The 22333-nt window shown below is 49.4% G+C and overlaps 1 protein-coding gene across 2 annotated transcripts in view; it reads left to right on the forward strand.

Moving 5' to 3' along the window:
* Positions 1–388: 388 nt before the first annotated feature.
* Positions 389–22333, forward strand: part of nid2a (nidogen 2a (osteonidogen)) — a 29243-nt gene continuing 7298 nt past the window's right edge. Inside the window, exons 1-16 of one of the 2 annotated variants that reach the window (XM_041265590.1) lie at positions 389–1599; positions 4131–4433; positions 6665–6903; positions 7345–8369; positions 9096–9245; positions 10178–10423; positions 11035–11235; positions 11922–12149; positions 15140–15283; positions 16366–16494; positions 17743–17868; positions 18350–18595; positions 19236–19481; positions 20101–20346; positions 21068–21289; positions 22060–22229. In XM_041265590.1, coding sequence (XP_041121524.1) covers positions 1399–1599; positions 4131–4433; positions 6665–6903; positions 7345–8369; positions 9096–9245; positions 10178–10423; positions 11035–11235; positions 11922–12149; positions 15140–15283; positions 16366–16494; positions 17743–17868; positions 18350–18595; positions 19236–19481; positions 20101–20346; positions 21068–21289; positions 22060–22229 — 4122 coding nt within the window. In that variant the 5' untranslated portion in view covers positions 389–1398. The remainder of the gene's footprint in view (positions 1600–4130; positions 4434–6664; positions 6904–7344; positions 8370–9095; positions 9246–10177; positions 10424–11034; positions 11236–11921; positions 12150–15139; positions 15284–16365; positions 16495–17742; positions 17869–18349; positions 18596–19235; positions 19482–20100; positions 20347–21067; positions 21290–22059; positions 22230–22333) is intronic. The other variant, XM_041265591.1, reaches the window with a different exon arrangement.

The raw sequence follows: 22333 nt of genomic DNA on the forward strand, positions 1-22333 counted from the left end.
GGGTAAAGTATAATTAAAAAGCAATAGCAAGTCAGCCCTGGTCAGAACAGGGGTGAGAGGCTACACTGCAACATCCCAGCAGAATAATGAAGAACAGACCCCCCGTTATAATTAAAAAGATAGAAGTCAGCCCTGGTCAGAACAGAGGTGAGAGGCTACACTGCAACATCCCAGCAGAATAATGAAGAACAGACCCCCCGTTATAATTAAAAAGATAGAAGTCAGCCCTGGTCAGAACAGAGGTGAGAGGCTACACTGCAACATCCCAGCAGAATAATGAAGAACAGACCCCCCCGTTATAATTAAAAAGATAGAAGTCAGCCCTGGTCAGAACAGGGGTGAGAGGCTACACTGCAACATCCCAGCAGAATAATGAAGAACAGACCCCCCCGTTATAATTAAAAAGATAGAAGTCAGCCCTGGTCAGAACAGAGGTGAGAGGCTACACTGCAACATCCCAGCAGAATAATGAAGAACAGACCCCCCGTTATAATTAAAAAGATAGAAGTCAGCCCTGGTCAGAACAGAGGTGAGAGGCTACACTGCAACATCCCAGCAGAATAATGAAGAACAGACCCCCGTTATAATTAAAAAGATAGAAGTCAGCCCTGGTCAGAACAGAGGTGAGAGGCTACACTGCAACATCCCAGCAGAATAATGAAGAACAGACCCCCCGTTATAATTAAAAAGATAGAAGTCAGCCCTGGTCAGAACAGAGGTGAGAGGCTACACTGCAACATCCCAGCAGAATAATGAAGAACAGACCCCCCGTTATAATTAAAAAGATAGAAGTCAGCCCTGGTCAGAACAGAGGTGAGAGGCTACACTGCAACATCCCAGCAGAATAATGAAGAGCGCTTCTAATTGGGACTGACCGAACACGACCAGCGATCCTGGAGAAATAATCTCACATGTATTACAAAGCTAACCCATACCGTACATCGAATCTGCTTTATTATCCGCTTGATCAGTGCGGTTCAGGCAGCAGAAACGCGCAGGGAGTGAAGGAGGGCTACGAGAACCGCTTTGAGAGTCAGATTTTTTTTTAACGTGTAATGAGAACCAGATGTTGGCTTGTGGTTTAGTGTCGATTTCATAGTGCCAATCAAAGGACCCTTAACCAGTTAACGCCCTCTTTGCAGCCTGAGCCCTCCCACTCGGGCTTGCTGTCGGCCAGAGGCGGTGTGGGTTCTGGCTTGAAATCCCAATATTCAGTGTGGAGGTCCAGTCACAGCCGCGCAGCTAGCTAGGCAACAGCTGTCCTTCTTGAGCTAGCCTTTAAACCCCTCCACACTGTTCTTAGCCGCTTAGTTTATTTAACCCAAATGCAGTAACTGTATTATTATTATTATTATTATTATTATTATTATTATTATTATTACTATTTAAATAAAAACGATGTGGGACAAAGCGACAGTTTTTCTTCTAAAGCTGTCCTGGACTTTCTGCCTGGTGACTGCGATTGAAAGGCGAGACCTCTTCCCTTACGGACCACACAGCGGAGATTCAGCTCTCCCAGAAGGGGATGACGAGACGTCCGAAGTGCTGACATTGAAGAGACCGCTGTATTTCTACGAGACAAAGTTCAGCGAGCTCTACGTAAGTTCTTCCCGTTATCCGTGTAACGTTCACCGCAGCGCAGCGCCGCGTTGAACCGGTTAACATTGCCATGCAGTTCCGCATGATCACTGCACAAAAGCGCATTCTTAATTGTGCTCTTACCTGCGCGGTGACATTAGTGCTTGAGAATGAAGCACAAGGGTCTGCTTGGCGTTACTACACATGTTTTGTTAGGGAGTTTTAAAGCACAGTTACAGAGCTATGCATTCGTGCCGTGCATTACTGAAGCAATAACTAACGCATCCCTCTCGAGTTGTTTACACTGGGATATGCATGCAATATTAAAGCATGTTTGGAATGCAATGTATATACTGTGTATGTTTATATAAGGAAGAGTCGCCAGCGGGTACGTGACTTTAGTTCACAGTGTAGGAAAAAATAATGAGCACATGCACACACACACACACACACACACACACACACACACACACACACATTATGAGTCCATGTCAACACTTCGCACGGCAGTGTTTATTTGCTATTTTGCTGACAAGAACCCAGAGCGCGTCTTCAGTGATCTGTCTCTTTAATGTTGAAACATTTGATTTTACGGGTCATGCTTTGAGTGGTTTAAGTTGTGTGTGTAGCCCCCCCCCCGCATCCTTTAAGGAGGTAATGAAGACTCCAGGATATAGGTTTTCATCACTTAAAGCCATGTAATTCCAGCACATGAAGCTTTGATTAATATCGCGTTACACTGCATTAGGCTGCTATGTGGCACGTCCGACCAATGCGATGCAGAGTTTAAATGAGCTTCAATTGAAGTTTTTTCTTTTTATTTATATATTTATTTATTTATTTATTTATTTTTGGAAATCCTGATTTACTATAAAAAAATAAAACATAATAAAAAACGCGGCGATCACAATGCTGGCCACTGTAAACGCCCGGCTGTGCTTTGACCCCAAATAGCCTCTATAGGCGAGCCTGAGCATTTGTGAACTGCCGCTGAACTCCTATTAACGCACTGTGAGAGCCGCTGTATGCTCGGAGTAACTAAGATCAATGTATATACAGCGCCTTTAATTAGAAGAATATGAAAGCGCATTGCACAATGGTAAAAGCCTGGGGAGTGTTGCAGGGCATACAGAGAGCACGGTGAAGCACTGGTAAGCAACACACAGGCGGCTGTGCTAAGGAATGGATAGCATTGCTATAACTTAGTTAAACACAAAGCTAGGACAAGTCCATCCTATGTAAGTATGGGCAAAGCCTGGTAAAGTGGAACTTCACCGTGCAAATATCCATGTACCATGGGGAGCGTTTTATAAGGGTCTGCAATGCAATGCTGGGCGTGTGCAACCATGGGGGTTTGCGGATAGCTCTCAGACACAATACAGGAACAGAAATCACACTCCCTATGCATAGCAGTTTGATCCATTCAGGCGTGCAGTTCTTTTAAGCACCAGGTAAATTGTGGAACGGCTCAAACTGCTGTGTAAAAGGAGTCTTATCAATTGGCTGCGGTCTCCTACACAGGCGCAAGGATGGCCGATGGAAACATCAAATGCATACATACTGTCAAATTTCAAAATGAAACTGTACGTCCTGGGTGTTCAACCCCACGGTCCTGTAGCCTGTAGCAATGCCACTCCAGGATACGATCCTGTAGAAATGCCACTCCGGGATACGATCCTGTAGAAATGCCACTCCAGGATACGATCCTGTAGCAATGCCACTCTGGGATACGATCCTGTAGAAATGCCACTCTGGGATACGATCCTGTAGCAATGCCACTCCGGGATACGATCCTGTAGCAATGCCACTCTGGGATACGATCCTGTAGAAATGCCACTCCGGGATACGATCCTGTAGCAGTGCCACTCCGGGATACGATCCTGTAGCAGTGCCACTCCGGGATACGATCCTGTAGCAGTGCCACTCCGGGATACGATCCTGTAGCAGTGCCACTCCGGGATACGATCCTGTAGCAGTGCCACTCCGGGATACGATCCTGTAGCAGTGCCACTCCGGGATACGATCCTGTAGCAATGCCACTCCGGGATACGATCCTGTAGCAATGCCACTCCGGGATACGATCCTGTAGCAATGCCACTCCGTGATACGATCCTGTAGCAATGCCACTCCGTGATACGATCCTGTAGCAGTGCCACTCCGGGATACGATCCTGTAGCAGTGCCACTCCGGGATACGATCCTGTAGCAGTGCCACTCCGGGATACGATCCTGTAGCAGTGCCACTCCGGGATACGATCCTGTAGCAGTGCCACTCCGGGATACGATCCTGTAGCAGTGCCACTCCGGGATACGATCCTGTAGCAATGCCACTCCGGGATACGATCCTGTAGCCTGTAGCAGTGCCACTCTCAGATTAAGCTGTAAATATCATTAAAGCCTTTTGACCCTGTCAGAGGAAGCATTTTTGAAAATGTAATCATTAAGTGCATGTTGGAACAAAGACTTGGTCTGGATGAGGCAGTGGTGCCTGCCCGTGCTGCAGGAGACTACGGGGTCTTCAGTTTGTAATGTAACGTTGCTGCCTTTCCTCAGGTGGGCACCAACGGGATCATCTCGCCGCAGGATTTCCCTCGGGAGACGCAGTACGTGGATGACGGTTTCCCAACAGATTTCCCGGTCATCGCCCCCTTCCTGTCCGATTTGGACACGAGCAACGGGAAGGGAACTATCTACTACCGGGAGGACGACTCCACGGAGGTGCTGATCCGGGCGGCGGAGGAAGTAAAGAGAGGCTTCCCCGAGAGCACCTTCAGCCCCACGGCCGCCTTCATAGCGACCTGGGACAGCGTGGGGCCGTACCAGGAGGTGACGCGGAACTCGGTGCCTTCCAACAGGGTAGGGCGTCACACTGTCCCTCTGTCCGGAGTATTGTGTGTGCGTGTCTCTGTCTGTCAGCCGAGTGAGTTCCTCAATGGGCTTGTGTGTTCCTCTTGTCTGTTTCACACCAGATCTTATGATTGACGTTGTTTGAAGTTATCTCTTGATGGAGGCGTTGGCCAAGCAGTTTCCTGTAAGGAAGCACAGTGTGGCCTATGTGGCAGTCCATCTCCATGTCATCCATTATATGCTAATCTAGTCTCCTGTTTAGTGCTGGACCAAGCACTGCTGTCAAACCAGTGGTGTAGGGTAAAAAAAAAAGAAGTGGGTGAGCGAACTGCTCTGGTGTTCATGATCGGCACTCAGGGTGTGCAGAGATGCCCTTAGATTACACGCATGCCAGCTGTGGAGGTCGTGCAGGATTGTGGGTTGCAGGTTAAGGGATTCCGTCTATCATTAAATGCACCCGAGTCACTTTATATAATACACTGGAATATGCCCTGGCTTTAACCCTTGATGTAGCCTGGATTTGCTTCTCGCAGGAGAGTAGGAGTGACTAAACGCTTTATTCTTTAAATGAGAAGTGGCTAAACTCCATATTCCACATATGAGAAGTGAGTTTACCTGCGTTTCCCCTCGACTGCACTGCTGTGTCAAACACATTGAAGCTGATGTGCTGGCTGCTGGCTGGGAGTCTGTGCTGTGCTGTTAGGTTAGATGTTTGAATAGCTGCTGCATGTTGCAGAAATTCGGAATCATGGCTTGTCTTACTTGCAGTGCTCTTAAGTAGCCAATATCCCAAAGAAACAAAACTACATGAAGGCGTGTGTACGTGTCTATCAGAACAATCACTGTACCAGGACTAAGACAGACTCTTTGAATACTGTGCAGTATATTGTATATTGTACAGTATATTGGGTTGTTCTTGTTTTAAGACTTATTGTAACACATTCAACTGCAGAGATAAATAAATGTATGTGTATCATAAAGTTTTACTAGTGGATTCAGTCTGCCTTCATCTGCTGGGAAACGAGATATTCTCATCTCAGGGGTTAGTTTCCTTGCTAAACAACACTGTAACGAGCCAGCAGAGCTGTGATCCCTGCAGTTCATAGGCTTGCTTTACCCCCGTGCCCTCATCCACAATCCGTCAGCCACTGTTTTCAGCCATGTGTTGTTGTTTTTTTTAATGATTTAGGATAAGATCTTTAAATAATGTTGTTTATAGGCGTGTTGCAGCAGTGCTCCGAGGCAGTGTGGTCTGCTAATTAGAGCTGTGGATTGGGATGCCTGGAATATCTGTCTGAGACCTGGGCTGGGAAGCTGCCCGATGCTTCGTTTCCACGTTAACCAGGGGGTAACGTCTCAGCTCGGCGCAGCCCGGGTCTCAAACAGGGTGGCGCCTGTCACATTAAAGTGACATTCACAAAAAAAAAGAAAGGACAAATGCCTCCATTCATCCCCACTACAGTACACATCTGTTAGGAGCTTAGCAATTGAGCTTCCCTTAAACTGTGTACAGCCGAGCAGTCTGCGGGCTGCCTGTATTGAGTTACATGTGTTTCAGTCTGCGTTAATGTTACAAAAACTGAGAAATAAATGGCTTGTGAGTGCTTGAGAAGAGAATTGCTTAGTTGTTTATTTTATCAGTTTTGTATCATTAACTTTGAAGAAGCTAAGGAAAGAAAACCCTTTGTAAATATGGCCCGTAGTTCTGCAGTACTAAAAAGAAACTAAAACACACATTTAGACAAGCATGAAGACTTTATCGGTCAAAATTGCTACCAAGTTTCCTTTTGGTAAGTCAAGTTCAAGCTGGCCGCTGCCAAAGAAGGTTGTGGGGACTGAGGGGTGGGGATGGGGCTGAGGGAATTGCGTTAGGGTTATAAAGAGGCGGTTCAGGACCTAGGGGGAGGGACGAGGGGCGTGGTTTCAACTAAGGCACTGCTGTGATTGGATACATTTTCTCAGATTTTGGAATCTTTTTTAACTCCTCGGCTTGCCGTTTTAAAGCCGCTAGATGGATCAGAGATAAAGTCAGTGTTGTTTCAGAGGATTTTATTGGTGGGGGGGGGGGGGGGGGGGAGGTGGGGTTTAAAATAACATAAATTGCTGGTGTCACAGCAGTCCCTTGGTCCTTTCCTCTTACTGGATCTAGACTCAACCATAAAGAGACCTCTAAATGAAAAGTTGGAAATTCCTCCGTGAATCACTGTGACCCCCCCCCCCCCCCCCTCGCCCCCTGGCAGGTGAACACGTTCCAGGTGGTGCTGGCCTATGACGACACAGACACCTACGCCCTGTTCCTGTACCCGCGCAATGAGCTGCAGTTCTACGGCACGCGCCCCAAGGAGTCGTACAACGTGCAACTGGAGCTGCCGGCGCGCGTGGGGTTCAGCCGGGGAGAGCTGAGCTTCCTGTTCCTGAGGAAAGAGGGGCCCTTCTACAGCGTGACGAGCAGCGAGCAGACCGTCAAGAACCTGCACCAGTGAGTGCGGCACGCAGAGAGCGCCACGGATACTGACATAGGGGCAGAATGACAGGCCACGCTCTTTACTGCAGGTTCGGTCAGGGTCAGGGTCAGGCTGATTTAAATCAGTTTTCAAATTCTCTCATCTGAAATGAGAAGCCTGGCCCGTCTTTCTACACCTGAAATAATGCACAGACTAACTCTCACATGTTACAGCGAAACCGCTAATAAACAAATGATTAGGAGCGAGGCAGTGTTAGTAAAATAGACTGCTTTGTATAAGAACTAAAATGCAATGCTGGTACGTACTCTCCCTGTCTATTGAACTCAAACATTTCATGCAATAACTTTCTATTAAGAGAGCGCTGCGTTTCTGCAGTTTTTTGCACAGATCCTTGTGGCAGTGGTCCCTTGCATTCACCGCCACTCTTTGCCCCCCTCTTCTCTCGTTCCCTGCAGGGTTGGGAACACCGGAGTGCCTGGGCTGTGGCTCTACCACATCGGGAGCAGCTTCCCCCTGGATAACGTGGTTGGTGCGGAGGCCGGGGGTGCTCAGTCCGGTGGGGACTCTGTGGTGACTCTGGACAGTACCCTGAACAACCCGGGGCAGCCCAGCCAGCCCGAGCCTGACTACCCTGAACAGGACTACTCTGAGGAGGTCTACGAGGATGAGGACGGGCAGAAGGAGGGGGAGGCGGAGGAGTATCCCACGGCTGTCCGGCCAGACCTTCCTTCATACCCAGAGCCCCCAGGGTCCAGTAACCACTACCCCTCCAGTGAAGACCCTTCAGAACAGCTCCCAGACTCCTTCCCTGTGGCCAACCAGCCCCCCTCTGACACTGACACTACCCAGCTGCCTGAATCCCACCCTAAACATGAGCCCTCTTACCCCGAGCCCTCTTACCCTGAGCCCTATTACCCGGAGCCCTCTTACCCCGAGCCCTCTTACTCCCAGGCTTCCTACCCTGAGCCCTCGTACCCCGAGCCCTCTTACCCTGAGCCCTCTTACCCTGAGCCCTCTTACCCTGTGGCTTCCTACCCCGAGCCCTCTTACCCCGAGGCTTCCTACCCAGAGCCCTCTTACCCCCAGGCTTCTTACCCTGAGCCTTCATACCCCGAGCCCTCTTACCCTGAGCCCTCATACCCCGAGCCCTCTTACCCTGAGCCCTCTTACCCCCAGGCTTCCTACCCTGAGCCCTCATACCCCGAGCCCTCTTACCCTGAGCCCTCTTACCCCCAGGCTTCCTACCCTGAGCCCTCATACCCCGAGCCCTCTTACCCTGAGCCCTCTTACCCCCAGGCTTCCTACCCTGAGCCCTCTTACCCAGAGCCCTCTTACCCCAAGCCCTCGAACCCCCAGCCTCAGGATCCAGATGTGCAGGCAGTGTACCCAGAGGGGGGTGTCATCCCCTTGCCAGAGAGCAGCCCCCCGCACACACAGGGCAGGAGCGTGGTCAGCGTGGATGAAGACGTGGATGCTGGAGGTGAGAGGGGTTTACCTCAGAACTGGAACTCCTCTAGAGTTTGAGGGTGTCCTGTTTATAGCAGGGGTGTCCAATCACGCTCCTGGATGGCTGTTCCACTCCAGGTTTAACAGGTAAAAGGATGCAATTAACTACTCAGGATCTGGGTTTAATTGGTTCAGTTAAACAACTTAGAACCCGGTTGGAACAAAGACCAAGGAAGGGCCAACTGAACACAGTAATCAAAGATCACATTCAACAGATAATCTTTCAGTAAATGTTGACAGTTCAATTAAAAGGCATGTGAGTATAAATATAAATGACCTCCCTACTTCCCCCCTGAGTGAGTTTTAAAATATGTTTTCCTTGGTGAATGTGCCGGACAGAATGAGAAAGGGTTGTCCCCCATGTGTTTCTCTACTTTCTCTACTGCTTGATATGTCTGTACTGTATGTAGGAAAACGCTTGCTGTGTAGGAACCCTTCCAAACATCAGACAATCAAGCAACCACACAATTCAGCAGCATTACATGCATCTGTTTGGGAGAAATAACAGGATGGGCAGGGTGTTCACATAAGGGTTACTGAAGTGCATCGCTGGTACTGGAGCCTGCATTATTATATTCATTTCACTTTACTGTACAAACACAGCTATGAAAACGAACGCCAGCATTGCCCCAGATCAAAGCCCTTGGCTCCAGTGCAGCACCAGTTCTCTCAATGATGTATGAATATTTCTGTCTTGCAGTGTTCGTGTACAACACAGAAAACAGGGAGACCTGCGCTCAGTTTGAGGGGCAGTGCTCGCGACACGCCTACTGTTCCGATTACTCCTCGGGATTCTGCTGCCATTGCCACTTGGGTTACTATGGAAACGGGAGGCACTGCCTGCCAGATGGTATGTACTATACAGTGCAGGTTACCTTGTGTGAGGGGTCCAAGGGGGTCAAGTACTCCTGCCAAGCATCAGTGAGGCTGATCTTCAGCATACAACACAGCTCCAGTTTACAGATTGAATTTAGAATGCTTCGAGACCCTGAGCCTGGACAGTCATAAGAGGAGGCTTGTGAGCTCCATACGTTTCATCTAGACTGCACGGAGTCAGATAGTTCTTTGTGTGGTTAGCAAAGTGGGCCTGTCTTTGCATCAACAGGGAGCATGTAAATGATTTTAAAACAAAGACGTTTTTAGTTTATCCTTGCATGTTTTTTTTTTTTTTGTTGTCCAGCTTTCAGAAAGCTGCCTACTGTCCTTGCAGACCAGCAGGTTCTCATAAGAGCCTGGTGCTCTTCCAAAAAGGCATGCATCGGGACAGTGTCATCTTGTTTCTGCTCTCCAGCTGTTTCCTGCCAGATCAGCTCTTTGCAGCGTGACGTGCTTTCTAACAGAACCGTTTATCCTGCTCCAGACCGTGGGCATCCTTTAGGGGTCAAGAGAACTGCTCCACACGCCAAGTATTCATTCTTAGATAAAGTACAGCTCTTCTAGCTTCATCATGTGACCTGCACTGTTAAATACGGTACTCAGAGAGCACATAGGGAGAGGCTGTAGGGTTGCTATTAGGTGTGCAATAGCTTTAGGGCTGGGAAAAGGGAGTTTAGCAGGGATACTGAGAGTTCAAACGTCTTCTGAAACCAAGGACTGCATTGCTGATGCGAGTTTCTAACCCGGCAGCCGTGGCAGATGCGTACTGATTTTGCTTCTTGCGTGTAGGGTTAATTAATAAGCAGGAGAATAAGTAAGTAATTATAATTTAGTTACTTTCTGGCCCTCCTCTGTGTTTTTCCCAATTTCGTTTTTTTTGTCTTCATTCTCTTCACTGCCCAACAGGAGTGCCCCATCGCGTGAACGGGAAGGTGAGCGGGCGTGTCTTGGTGGGTGCCACGCCCGTGGACTTTGGCAGCGTGGACCTGCATGCCTACGTGGTGGTGAGTGATGGGAGAGCTTACACGGCCATCAGCCACATCCCTGAGCTTGCCGGCTGGGCGCTGATGCCCCTCTCCCCCATCGGAGGCCTCTTTGGGTGGCTCTTCGCCCTGGAGCTGACCGGCCATGAGAACGGATTCAGCGTCACGGGTAAGAGATCCGAGATCTGTGGCTTAAACCGGGATTAGGCAGGTACTGGTGTGCCATGACCGGTGGTGATTTCCCATTCGGAAAGCATTTGTACTAAAAACACTGAGAGATTTAGGAAGAGCAAATAGGATGTCCTTGCTCTCTGTAGGTCAGACTGAATCATAACCAAGCTAATTACATGCATGGAAATAAGACCCCTGTTGCATAGCATTTTCACCCATTCCAGGGTTTACTACGAGCCCCAGTAACAAACTCAGGTGCATCTTAACAAACTCGTAGCAAAGCCAGGAATGGCTCAAACGTCTTAGCAATGGGAGTCTGATTTCCATCCCTGAATTGTTTTAAACGCCATCTTTGTATGCCCAGCTGGCTGCACATAAGACTAAATAACGCTCTGTATGAGAATGTCAGCATGGGGATGGGGATGGGGATGGGGATGGGGATGGGGATGGGGATGGGGATGGGGATGGGGATGGGGATGGGGATGGGGATGGGGATGGGGATGGGGATGATGGGATGGGGATGGGGATGGGGATGAGGATGGGGATGGGGATGGGGATGAGGATGTGATGTGATGGTGATACAGTAAGAGAATTCCCTGTGTTTCTCAGGTGCTGAGTTTGCCCGCTATGCCGATGTCACGTTCTACCCCGGGAACGAGAGGCTCAGTATCATCCAGACAGCCCAGGGCCTGGACTCTCAGAACTACCTGACTGTGAGCACTGAGATCCAGGGGCAGGTGCCCTTCGTGCCCCCAGGCGCCACTGTGCAGATGGAGCCCTACAAGGAGGTGTACCAGTACCTGCCCTCAGGTACATCTCTCCCTGGCTCCGTGGCTAATGAAGCTCCTGCATTGGAGAGGAGCATTAACACACTTGTCCTGCAATGTTACATTAAGCATGGAAATGCTAATATGGGGCTGTCAAACCAGCTGTATACCGCTGCATAGACTGACCTTTGTCTGGTTTCGTTAGCACTCGTTTGGCACTACCTTCCCCAAGGTAATGTTAGGTTGTCAAAGTGCTAATCAGGGTTTGTGAAACGGGCCGCTTGTGTGCTGCTGCTGTGCTGGAGGTGGTGCTTTTCAAAACCTTGCAGGCTGAAGTCTTGTGTTCCATGGTATTCACAGAGCCAGTCTGTATGGGCAGGGGGGAGAGGTCCCACGCACTCTGCGCCCTCTGATCTATACAATATAATAATGCTTTTGTGATCTCAAGGAGCTTCAAGTGTTCTTTCATTTTTCTAAGACGAGAATGAGCGGTTCAGCTGCAGGGCAATGGAAGATTGTCTTAACAATTCAGTCTGTCGTTAATCTGCTTGATTCTGCTTGTTTTACGTTGCAGAATAGCGAATCTTGTCAATCACATCAAAGGCACAGTAAAGAGCACGATAGGGTCCGAAATCATCCGTATGTTGTGCGTTACATGCATCACATCAGGGTGTGGGTGAGATGGGTGAGGTGGGTGAGGTATTTGACTGGTTTCTGCTCTGTGTTCAGTGGTGAAGTCGTCCTCACTCAGAGAGTACACCGTGCTGTCTGTGGAAAGTGGCTCCCAGACTTTCTCCTACCAGCTGAGCCAGAACGTGACGTACCGAGACTGCCGCCACGGCCACAGGAGCCTGCCGGACACCCAGCAGCTGAGCGTGGAGCGCGTCTTCATGCTGTACAGCAAGGAAGAACAGGTGCTGAGATACGCACTCACCAACCAGATTGGCCCTGTCAGAGGTAAGTGTGACGAGTGAACCAGCGTCCACACGCACACACGCACACATGCACACACACATACACACACACACACGCATGCACGCACGCACGTATGCATGCACACACACACACACACGTACGCAGGCACGTACGCACGCACTAACCAGCGAGCGCCTTAACAGCTATGCAAAAGAGCCGGGCTCGTCTGCAGTCGTGGTTCTAGAGGAGTTTTTAACCTCATCTCACAGTCCAGGGTCAGAATCCGTCTCTCAACACTCATCGTTACATAAGCACCCTCTCCCGGGTTGTCTAAACTTGTCTTGATCAGCTTGTCTTAATCAACAGGCCAACCATGACAGCTGCAGGAGTGTAAACAAGCTGGCAGGACTGTTATAAAACTGGTAAAGTGCCGTGCCTTGCAAATGAGCAGCGCTTGACAGCAGAGTAAGCAAGCATTGACCGGGAATTCCCACGCCAGGTATAAGCTGTCATGGGCTTGCACGCTTGAAACGCTTCCAGCAACAAACAGAAATCCTATCCCCAGATGGAAATCATTATTGCGTCAGTTTACATAGTGCTTCACTTGTAAATCAAGAAGCACACGTAATTCTCATGGATTTTCGTTTCCGCAAAGTGTTCATCGAGAACCCCAAACTGGCCCTTACACGGGTGAGCAGGAGGTCAGTCAGTGGTCGATCTTTAAACAGGTTCTCTTGTTGCCTTTGGAATGGGGCAGGCTGATAAGCTAGCAGTGGGAGTTCTCCAGCCAGATCAGTAAGACCTCTTATAAACTGATCTGATGGATGGACGAGCCAGTGAGAGGACACCGTCCTGATTGGAGACCGCTGCTGATAAAGCCCTTATCTGTCTTTGATTTCTAGATCGTCTACATTGGGGAGGGATGGAGAGCTGTGGGGTTTGGGTGTTGAGGGGGCTGGGGGTGGGTGCTGCTGCTGCTTGGTCCACATGTGGCACAGCAGAGCCACTCCAGAAGGGTCAAATAAACATGGCTTTCAGGCTGCCAGAGCTTCCATAGCCAGTGCAATGTGCTGCTTGAGCAGAGGTGTGCATGTGGTCTACTCGTTCTGGGTTTGTTGTGGTTCTCAGACCCTTTACAAGCTTGTCATTAGGGGTTTAGGGGAGACTAAGCAAGAAGAAAGGGGTTGTGTGAGTTCTACAGCTCTGATGCACAGATGACAGGTTTAATGGGAAAATAGTTGCCCGGTGATGTCATGAGAATCTAAAATACCCTGATACATTCCAGTACCCAGATAGAGGCAGGCTTCACTGTTAAATGTGTTTCAGATGCCAGCTAGGGTGAGCCAAGCCTCTTACTCAACAGCATGGGCTGTGGAATGTGAGTGTGTGTGTGAGAGAGAGAGCATGTATGCATGACATATACAATGCATTGTTCGTTCAAGCCCTGCACTGCAACACACAACAGAGGCAAGAACTGAATTTTCCTTGTGCACATTTTTCCAGGATTCTCCCATGATAGTTGCAAACTTCTTCCAAATTTTTTTTTTTTTTTTTTTTTTTGTAAAACTTAAGTTGTTGAAAGGGTCACTGCATTATCACTGCATTAGGGTTCTCTTAACCCATTAACTAACTGCTAGTTCTGCAAATATAACTCTTCAGATGCTTTTGTGACGCCTCAATACAAAATAAGAAACTGAAGCCTAAAACTGATAGAGTAACCCGAGCTGTAAATAAATAACCCGAGCCGTCCTCACACTCAACACTCGGGAGGGTTACTCTGCTTCACACGTTCGGTCAGTCCAGCTGTGCACAGGGGCTGTTGTCAGAAAGCTGTCAAAAGATATTTTACCAGGGAGAGGCCAACAGCTGGTCATAAAAGAAGAAGGTAGCATTTTAAGTGCTTCTCGATCTCTGTACGTGGAGCAGTAAATCTGAGACAACAACTGTGGGTTACAAGAACAAAGTGAGACATGAAACAGAGAACGAACGACAGGCAAGCTAGTAAAAACAGATCAATTAAAAATCCAGACTAAAGAGCGTGGTTAACATCGTCAAGCCGTCAAACGCTTGAGAGCAGAGGAAGGCAGGCAGGGGATAGCAGTGGTATGCAGTGCACTGCCCACAGTGAAGCTTTCAAATAGAACTGTGTTGAAAAGTTTTTAAAGTTTGAAGTATATATTTGTTTAGTCAATGTTAGTGTGGAATTTTTGGTGAAAAAAAAACCCTGACACTTTATGGGAATTGTAACTGTTATTGATTGTATATGGTAAACTGTTTCATCGACAGCTTTGCAAGGATTCTTGGGAACAGGAAAACAGAATTCAACTTGAAAACAGATATTACTTGAGCACACAAATAAAGTCCTGTGCCCCCTTGGTTTTTCACAAGTCAATCACTGAGGCATGGCATGCAGAACGACTCTGCTGGGCACTCCTGCTGTGAGTGGCACAGTGTTTCCTCTGAACGATGCCTGGTTTCCTCTCTCTCGCTGCACCCCATTCAATAGCCGTTTAACAACCAGCTGGATTCTCATTGTTTTAAATATAAAGAGAACGATTGCCCCCTTCCCCTCGTAACAACAAAGTAAAACAAAAAGCTTTCTATAGGACCGGCGAAACGTTCACTTGAAAAGCTTCGGCAAGAGCAACCCTGCTCTTCAAACAAAAGCTCTCCTGCTCTTGATAATTGAGTAAATTGGTTGGTGCCCTGAGGGCAGGAAGTCAAAGTGTTTAATGTGCGTGATAAAGAAGGTGGAATGGGAGAGGAGGAGGAGGAGGAAGGGGGTCTGAAGCAGCCTTTTTGATACAGTTTGAAATCCTCAGGGAATGTTTGCATGTCTTTGCCGCTAGTTATGCTTGCCAATGAAGCTCCCTGATCCTTTTCTAGTCTTTGCAGTCTGGTCAAGAGGATCCCTGGGGCTTACACACATCATGAAACGCTCTCTTCCCTTCCCTCGTGTCGCTGAGTTCACACTGGTGAATGCTGTTGCTTTTCACTTGTTAAAAAGCTTTTTTTTTTTCCTTCGCCCGCAGAGGACTCCAAGCCTGTGGTTGTGAGCCCCTGTTACGAGGGCACCCACGAGTGCGACATGACTGCCCAGTGCATCCCGGGTGAGGGAACACAGTACCAGTGCCAGTGTGCCACTGGGTACAGAGGAGACGGCCGCACCTGCTATGGTAAGCACCCATCCCACCACTGACTGTAGCGTTGCACTGGGGAGCCAAGTCCCTTTGTGGATTACCCTTCTGTCTTGTAATCTTTCAGCACAGGCAATCCACCCTTATCAGAGTTTATCACAGCAGTTTTGCCCTGGATGTTTGCAGTGTTCCCCCATGCTTTTCCCAGGGTTATACTCTGAATTTGCCATAGTTTAGCCTGGTTTGCCGTGTTTAATAATGTGCTTTTTAAAGAGAAAAGAAGGATCCACACACCAGAGCAGATGAGGTATAAGTTCACCAGGCTGAAGCCATGAATCACTGTAGAGAAAGAGAGAACGGCACGCTCTACTGCGCTCAGTGATCTCTGTTGAGCAAGTAATAAAAAAAGAAACAACAGATAAGTAAATGAATGAAGCACATCAACAGAGATTTTAAAATCCGCACACCAGACACTGTTCTATTAAAACTCAGTGACCGGCCACACTACACAGTGCTGGCTCTTTAAAGATACTGGCTGTTACGCTGTCTGGGAAATCAGTGGGGGATGTAGCCAGTTTACAAGGAAGAGGGGGTTTGTGGGACAGAATGTTTGCAGCTGCTCGGGGGGTGGGTCTGTTAGCAGCCTCCTGCAGCTGCCGGTTTGAAGTGAGGAGATCTCTGAGATTCTGCAAAACCTTGTTTACTCAGAGCGACGCAGTGTGAGCTGTCTGTCCAGTCGCACTGTAGTCACTGCAGTGGATCAGTCTGTGTGCACGCCTTTTAAACAATGTTTTTTACATTTAATCCACTATCAACAAAAAAAACATTTTAAGATTCTTCACCTGACTTGTTAAAAAGCCCACACTCCTTAACTTAGATTGAGCCATGGTGTGCTAAATGTTTCATGTATTGTATTGTGTTGTGTTGTGTTGTGTTGTGTTGTTGTGTTGTGTTGTGTTGTGTTGTGTTGTGTTGTGTTGTGTTGTGTTGTGTTGTGTTGTGTTGTATTGGAGGACCATCAACATCTTGGCTCCTAACGTCTTGGGGTTGGGGGTGTAGGGTTCTTTAAGGTTGCGGAGAGCATGGTCACGTGTCTGGGGTCTCCCTCATTTCCTCCTCAGATACGGACGAGTGTGCGGAGGGCCTGAGCAGCTGTGGGAGTCACTCCCTGTGTGTGAATCTGCAGGGCAGTCACCGCTGTGAGTGCCAGAGTGGGTACCACTTCACTGGGGATGGGCGAACCTGCACTGGTAAGCACCACAACGCTGCCTGGTTATGGGTTACCAAACTTCCATGCTCTGCGCTTCACCTTCTCTACTTTTAACAGGGTTTAATCCATTATTGAGTCACTGATTAATCACACCTCTGGGCTCTCATCGATTAACAAGTAATCGCTCGATTAATCTTGTCTAATTGAGCGCAGCATCAAAAAACTCTGAGCGAACAAGAAATCTTCAAAGACCTTGGCTGGATGTCAAGTACATGTAAGCAAATATTTTCAAACTGCCAGATTACATGCGTGTAAATATATGTGTATTAAACATTAGCTGGCATTATGACACATCTGCAGTAAATTCAGTCAATACTTTATCTTTTCAATATGATTTCATATCACGAGCAGACGGGTGTGATTAATCGATCGCAGATCGGATGATCAATCGATCAATAGAGAATGTCCAGATCAGAACCCCTGTTTTTAACTCATTGCATATGGCTTGCACTACAACTGCAGATGCCGCTCCCTGCACGCCTAATGCTGTCCACTAAGATATAGAGTTATAAACCCTGCAGGACTGGCCCAGCCTATAAGACAATCGCTCTGTTTAAATCCCTAGAATGTGTGTGGGAGAGTCAGGCTGTGCTGCAGAATGTAGGGGGAGGCTGGAGGCCCTGTGAACTCTCAGTGTGTCGCATCCACGACCAATGCAGCAAGAAAACAAGCTTAACCCCTTGCCTTCTCCTCCTTCGAAATGTCTTGCAGCGTTAAAGGTGTCCTCAGTCAACCCCAATCTTTGTATCTGTCAATCCTCCTCACGTGCTACCGGCAAAAAGTTTAAAAACTGTTAGAACTGGTTCGGAAACTACACTTAGAAATCTCTCCAAAGTGTCGTCATGTGATGGCTATTCATTTTTGTAAGTTTTCTTTAAATGCAGCTTTATTTTGTGGCGTACAACACAATCTCTCCACGTGTCTCAGAGCTCCCTCTCTCATGGTTTACAGAGACGCGAGAGACGGCGCTATCTCAAAGATAAGCTTGCTGGCTCGCATTAGGATATACAAAATTAGGAGCGGATCAGGAGATTTAGGACAGCTTTACTCAAACGGGCTGTTCCCAAAGGTACCAGATGAAGGCTGGAATGGTTTAGGGCTGGCCAGCTGCAGTCAGTCGACGCTGCTCTGTCATTACTGTGCTGCTATGGGGCCCATGTCATCGAGTGGCGATATTACACAGCTTGCCTGCCTTGTCTCAACCCCCAGCATTTTGTTCTGCTGACAGACATCGACGAGTGCGCCAATCCCAGGTGTGACCCCCACGCCACCTGCTACAACACGCCAGGCTCCTTCCACTGCCGCTGTGTTCCAGGCTACAAGGGGGATGGGTTCCAGTGCGTGGCGAGCCCCGGTAAGGCACCCAACACGGAGCGCATGCTGTACTTTACCGTTGATTGCTTGTTGGGGTGAAGTGTGGAACACTAATAAACTACTGAGCTGAGCCTCACAAATGCAGTTTAAAGCACAACGTGGCAATGCAAAAATGAAAACAAAGCAAACGCTGCACGTTACATTCGTGTGAACCGACCAACCGCACGTGTGTGGGAGGAGTCTGTGCAAGCCATAGCCCCGCCCTGTTTGGTACAACCGCACAACCTTTTCTGTCATTCAAACTGTGGGAAATATATTGTCTATCAAGCACTCATTTGGTATAATTAACTTTATTTGCATATATAAATGGACTGTCCTGGAATTGAGCTATTCTTAAGCAAGTGTGTTCTTCCACTTTTACTTCTGATTATGGACAGGATAATGAAGCAGAGCAGTAGAGGTATTTTTGGTATCCTTTGTTAGTTTGAAGCCAGGCTGTAATGTCTGCCCCCCCTCCTCAGAGCCCACACAGCCCCCCAGGACGGCCTGCGAGCAGCACAGACACAGCCTGCAGAGGGAGCTGAGACCCCGGGGGCCCCACCCTGCCGTGGGGGTCTACGTGCCGCAGTGCGATGAGGAGGGCCAATACCAGCCGCTGCAGTGCCACGGCTCCACGGGACACTGCTGGTGTGTGGACAGCAGGGGGCAGGAGAGGCCCGGCACCAGGACCCTCCCCGGCACCCCCCCGACCCGCTGTGACCTGCCAGGTGAGGGACACTGCCTCCTAGAGGCACAGCCAGCTCATTGACAGAAGAGTGCACCCACCACACCCACAGAGAGAGAGAGAGAGAGAGAGAGAGAGAGAGAGAGAGAGAGAGAGAGAGAGAAAGAGAGAGAGAGAGAGAGAGAGAGCCTGCTGAAGATTCCAGTTTGAAATAAGAAAATAAAATATTGATATGCAATCAGCCAGTGCACTCACATATAGTGGGCCCTCATAGTCATGTATTAATCACACAGTACCTGAAAGGGTAAATGTTTGTGTAATATCGAGGGTTTATCATTTGATAGCCTAATGCAATCTGAAACGTCGGTCGGAGGGTAGGAGAGTATGATAAAAGCGTGGTGAAGATCGGGGTGTAAATCAAGGCAGTTATCGTGTTCGCAGTGTAGAGTGTGAGAGACGGTCGCACAGACACCATCAGCACAGAAGGGTCCTCGCTGAATGAGGACCCCAACTTTCAAAACCTTCACGAAGGTTATAAATGAGACGTTATGCAAATGAGTCTCTGAGCTCCTTCCTCGGGCGGTTTCATCCACATGGATAGCTTGCTGAGTTAATGCTTATAGCAAATGGCCAAATGTCATCATGAAGTCTGATTGTCCTTCCCCCCCTCCCCTCCTCCTCAGAGCCCACACAGCCCCCCAGGACGCCCTGCGAGCAGCACAGACACAGCCTGCAGAGGGAGCTGAGCCCCCGGGGGCCCCGCCCTGCCGTGGGGGTCTACGTGCCGCAGTGCGATGAGGAGGGCCAATACCAGCCGCTGCAGTGCCACGGCTCCACGGGACACTGCTGGTGTGTGGACAGCAGGGGGCAGGAGAGGCCCGGCACCAGGACCCTCCCCGGCACCCCCCCGACCCGCTGTGACCTGCCAGGTGAGGGACACTGCCTCCTAGAGGCACAGCCAGCTCATTGACAGAGGAGTGCACCCACCACACCCACAGAGAGAGAGAGAGAGAGAGAGAGAGAGAGAGAGAGAGAGAGAGAGAGAGAGAGAGCCTGCTGAAGATTCCAGTTTGAAATAAGAAAATAAAATATTGATACGCAATCAGCCAGTGCACTCACATATAGTGGGCCCTCATAGTCATGTATTAATCACACAGTACCTGAAAGGGTAAATGTTTGTGTAATATCGAGGGTTTATCATTTGATAGCCTAATGCAATCTGAAACGTCGGTCGGAGGGTAGGAGAGTATGATAAAAGCGTGGTGAAGATCGGGGTGTAAATCAAGGCAGTTATCGTGTTTGCAGTGTAGAGTGTGAGAGACGGTCGCACAGACACCATCAGCACAGAAGGGTCCTCGCTGAATGAGGACCCCAACTTTCAAAACCTTCACGAAGGTTATAAATGAGACGTTATGCAAATGAGTCTCTGAGCTCCTTCCTCGGGCGGTTTCATCCACATGGATAACTTGCTGAGTTAATGCTTATAGCAAATGGCAAAAATGTCATCATGAAGTCTGATTGTCCTTCCCCCCCTCCCTTCCTCCTCAGAGCCCACACAGCCCCCCAGGACGGCCTGCGAGCAGCACAGACACAGCCTGCAGAGGGAGCTGAGCCCCCGGGGGCCCCGCCCTGCCGTGGGGGTCTACGTGCCGCAGTGCGATGAGGAGGGCCAATACCAGCCGCTGCAGTGCCACGGCTCCACGGGACACTGCTGGTGTGTGGACAGCAGGGGGCAGGAGAGGCCCGGCACCAGGACCCCCCCCGGCACCCCCCCGACCCGCTGTGACCTGCCAGGTGAGGGACACTGCCTCCTAGAGGCACAGCCAGCTCCTCTACAGAGGAGTGACAGGGACTGCTGTAGAGAGAGAGGTCGGGTCAGGGCAGAATCAGTGTGTAGGCAACTGAAGGAGCAAGCCTTAATCCATGCTGAGAATCTGGTGAGGGAAATAGGTGTGGGCTCTGTTGTCTCTTTCAGGAAAAGGCTTAGTTTGATGTGCTGTTAGATATAAATGTTTCAATGGGTTTGCACTGGGTCTATGTTGTACGAGGAAAGATGAACTGTGTTTATATTTGAAATAATTATAGGAGAGAACTTCTCGCTGGTTTTTCTTCAGTAGGCAGTTTGGTGTACTGGAGCTGGGTAACACTGCACTGGAGCAGGGAGCAGGGTAACACTGCACTGGAGCAGGGTAACACTGCACTGGAGCAGGGAGCAGGGTAACACTGCACTGGAGCAGGGAGCAGGGTAACACTGGAATGGAGCAGGATAACACTGCACTGGAGCAGGGAGCAGGGTAACACTGCACTGGAGCAGGGAGCAGGGTAACACTGCACTGGAGCAGGGAGCAGGGTAACACTGCACTGGCCCACTGCATGCATTCATGAAATAAAAGAGAGGCTGCTGATGTAAACGGGTGGGCTGAGTCTGCTTTTGAAGCATGCCAGACAATACGAGGTGAGCTCCTGATTATGCTGAGCGGCGCAGTGTGTAAGGTGTGTTCTTTGTGCCTCGCAGCCCCAACACAGCGCCCCGAGACCGTGTGCGAGCGCTGGAGAGCCAGTCTGCTGGATCACTATGGGGGCCGGCCCGCCGCCCACCACTTCATCCCACAGTGTGACGACCTGGGGCTCTTCAACCCCCTGCAGTGCTATGGGGACAGCAGCTACTGCTGGTGTGTGGACCAGGACGGCAGGGAGCTGGAGGGGACCCGCTCCCAGCACGGAGTCACCCCGGCATGTAAGACACAGCGCTGCGAGAGTGCGGGAGAGAGTGCGGGAGAGTGGGGGAAGAGAATGGGGGAAGAGAATGGGGGAAGAAGGGCAAAGTGGGTGGTGAGAGTTTGGGAGGAAGGTGGGGGAGAAGAACATGAGAGATGGGAAGCAGGGGGAGGGAGGAGGAAGGAAGGGGGTGGGGGCATCTTTGGTTAACCCTTCTTCATAATGAGCAGAATCAAAAGTTTTAGACTTTTTCAGATTTTTCTCAGAGGGGAGAGAGAGAGAGAGAGAGAGAGAGAGAGAGAGAGAGAGAGAGAGAGAGGGGGGGGGGGGGGGGGAGGCTACATTTAGGTTTGGAACTCGATGTGAAGTTTTCTCTCTGTCAGGAAATACAGCAAAATTCCTTAGGGGATAAAAGCCTCATTGGAGGAGGCGGGGGTAATGGGGCTTCTCAAGGGCTGAGAGAGACACACACAGTAAGAAACCAGAACATTAGCCCTTCATATTTAACATCTCATTAAAATGATCCTTTCCTGTGAAAACTGCAGTTACATATCACAGGCAGGGTTAGGGTTGGGGGTTAGGGTTAAGGTTATTTAATTATATTCTAGATGATTTGAACAGAGTCATATTTAATAGAACGGGGTGGGGGGGAGGGGTAATCATACTGCTATGCAACAAACAACTTGAGCAAATGTTTTATTGATTTGTATTGGTGCTGCTGATAAAGAGCTTGTGTGCTAGTGTTGCTGTGTGTGATTCGTAACCCCAGTGCTGCATTGTCATTGGCAGGCATCCCGACCGTGGCTCCTCCCACTCTGCGGACGACCCCCCGCCCCGAAGTGACCCCGCCCCCCGCCGGCGCGGCGCTGCTCTACGCTCAGGGACAGCAGATCGGCTCCCTGCCACTGAACGGGACCCGGCTCAGCATGGACAAGGCAGCCGTCCTGCTGGCTCTGCATGTACAGTGGAGTCTTACTTACTTGCGTAGAAAGGCTATGTAGATCATTCCATTCCATTCACTTAAATGCAGGCAGCTTCCTCAACTGTTAGCGCTGCAGACCTT

This window comes from Polyodon spathula, chromosome 12, assembly GCF_017654505.1.
Source record: "Polyodon spathula isolate WHYD16114869_AA chromosome 12, ASM1765450v1, whole genome shotgun sequence".
Taxonomy (NCBI): Eukaryota; Metazoa; Chordata; class Actinopteri; order Acipenseriformes; family Polyodontidae; genus Polyodon; species Polyodon spathula.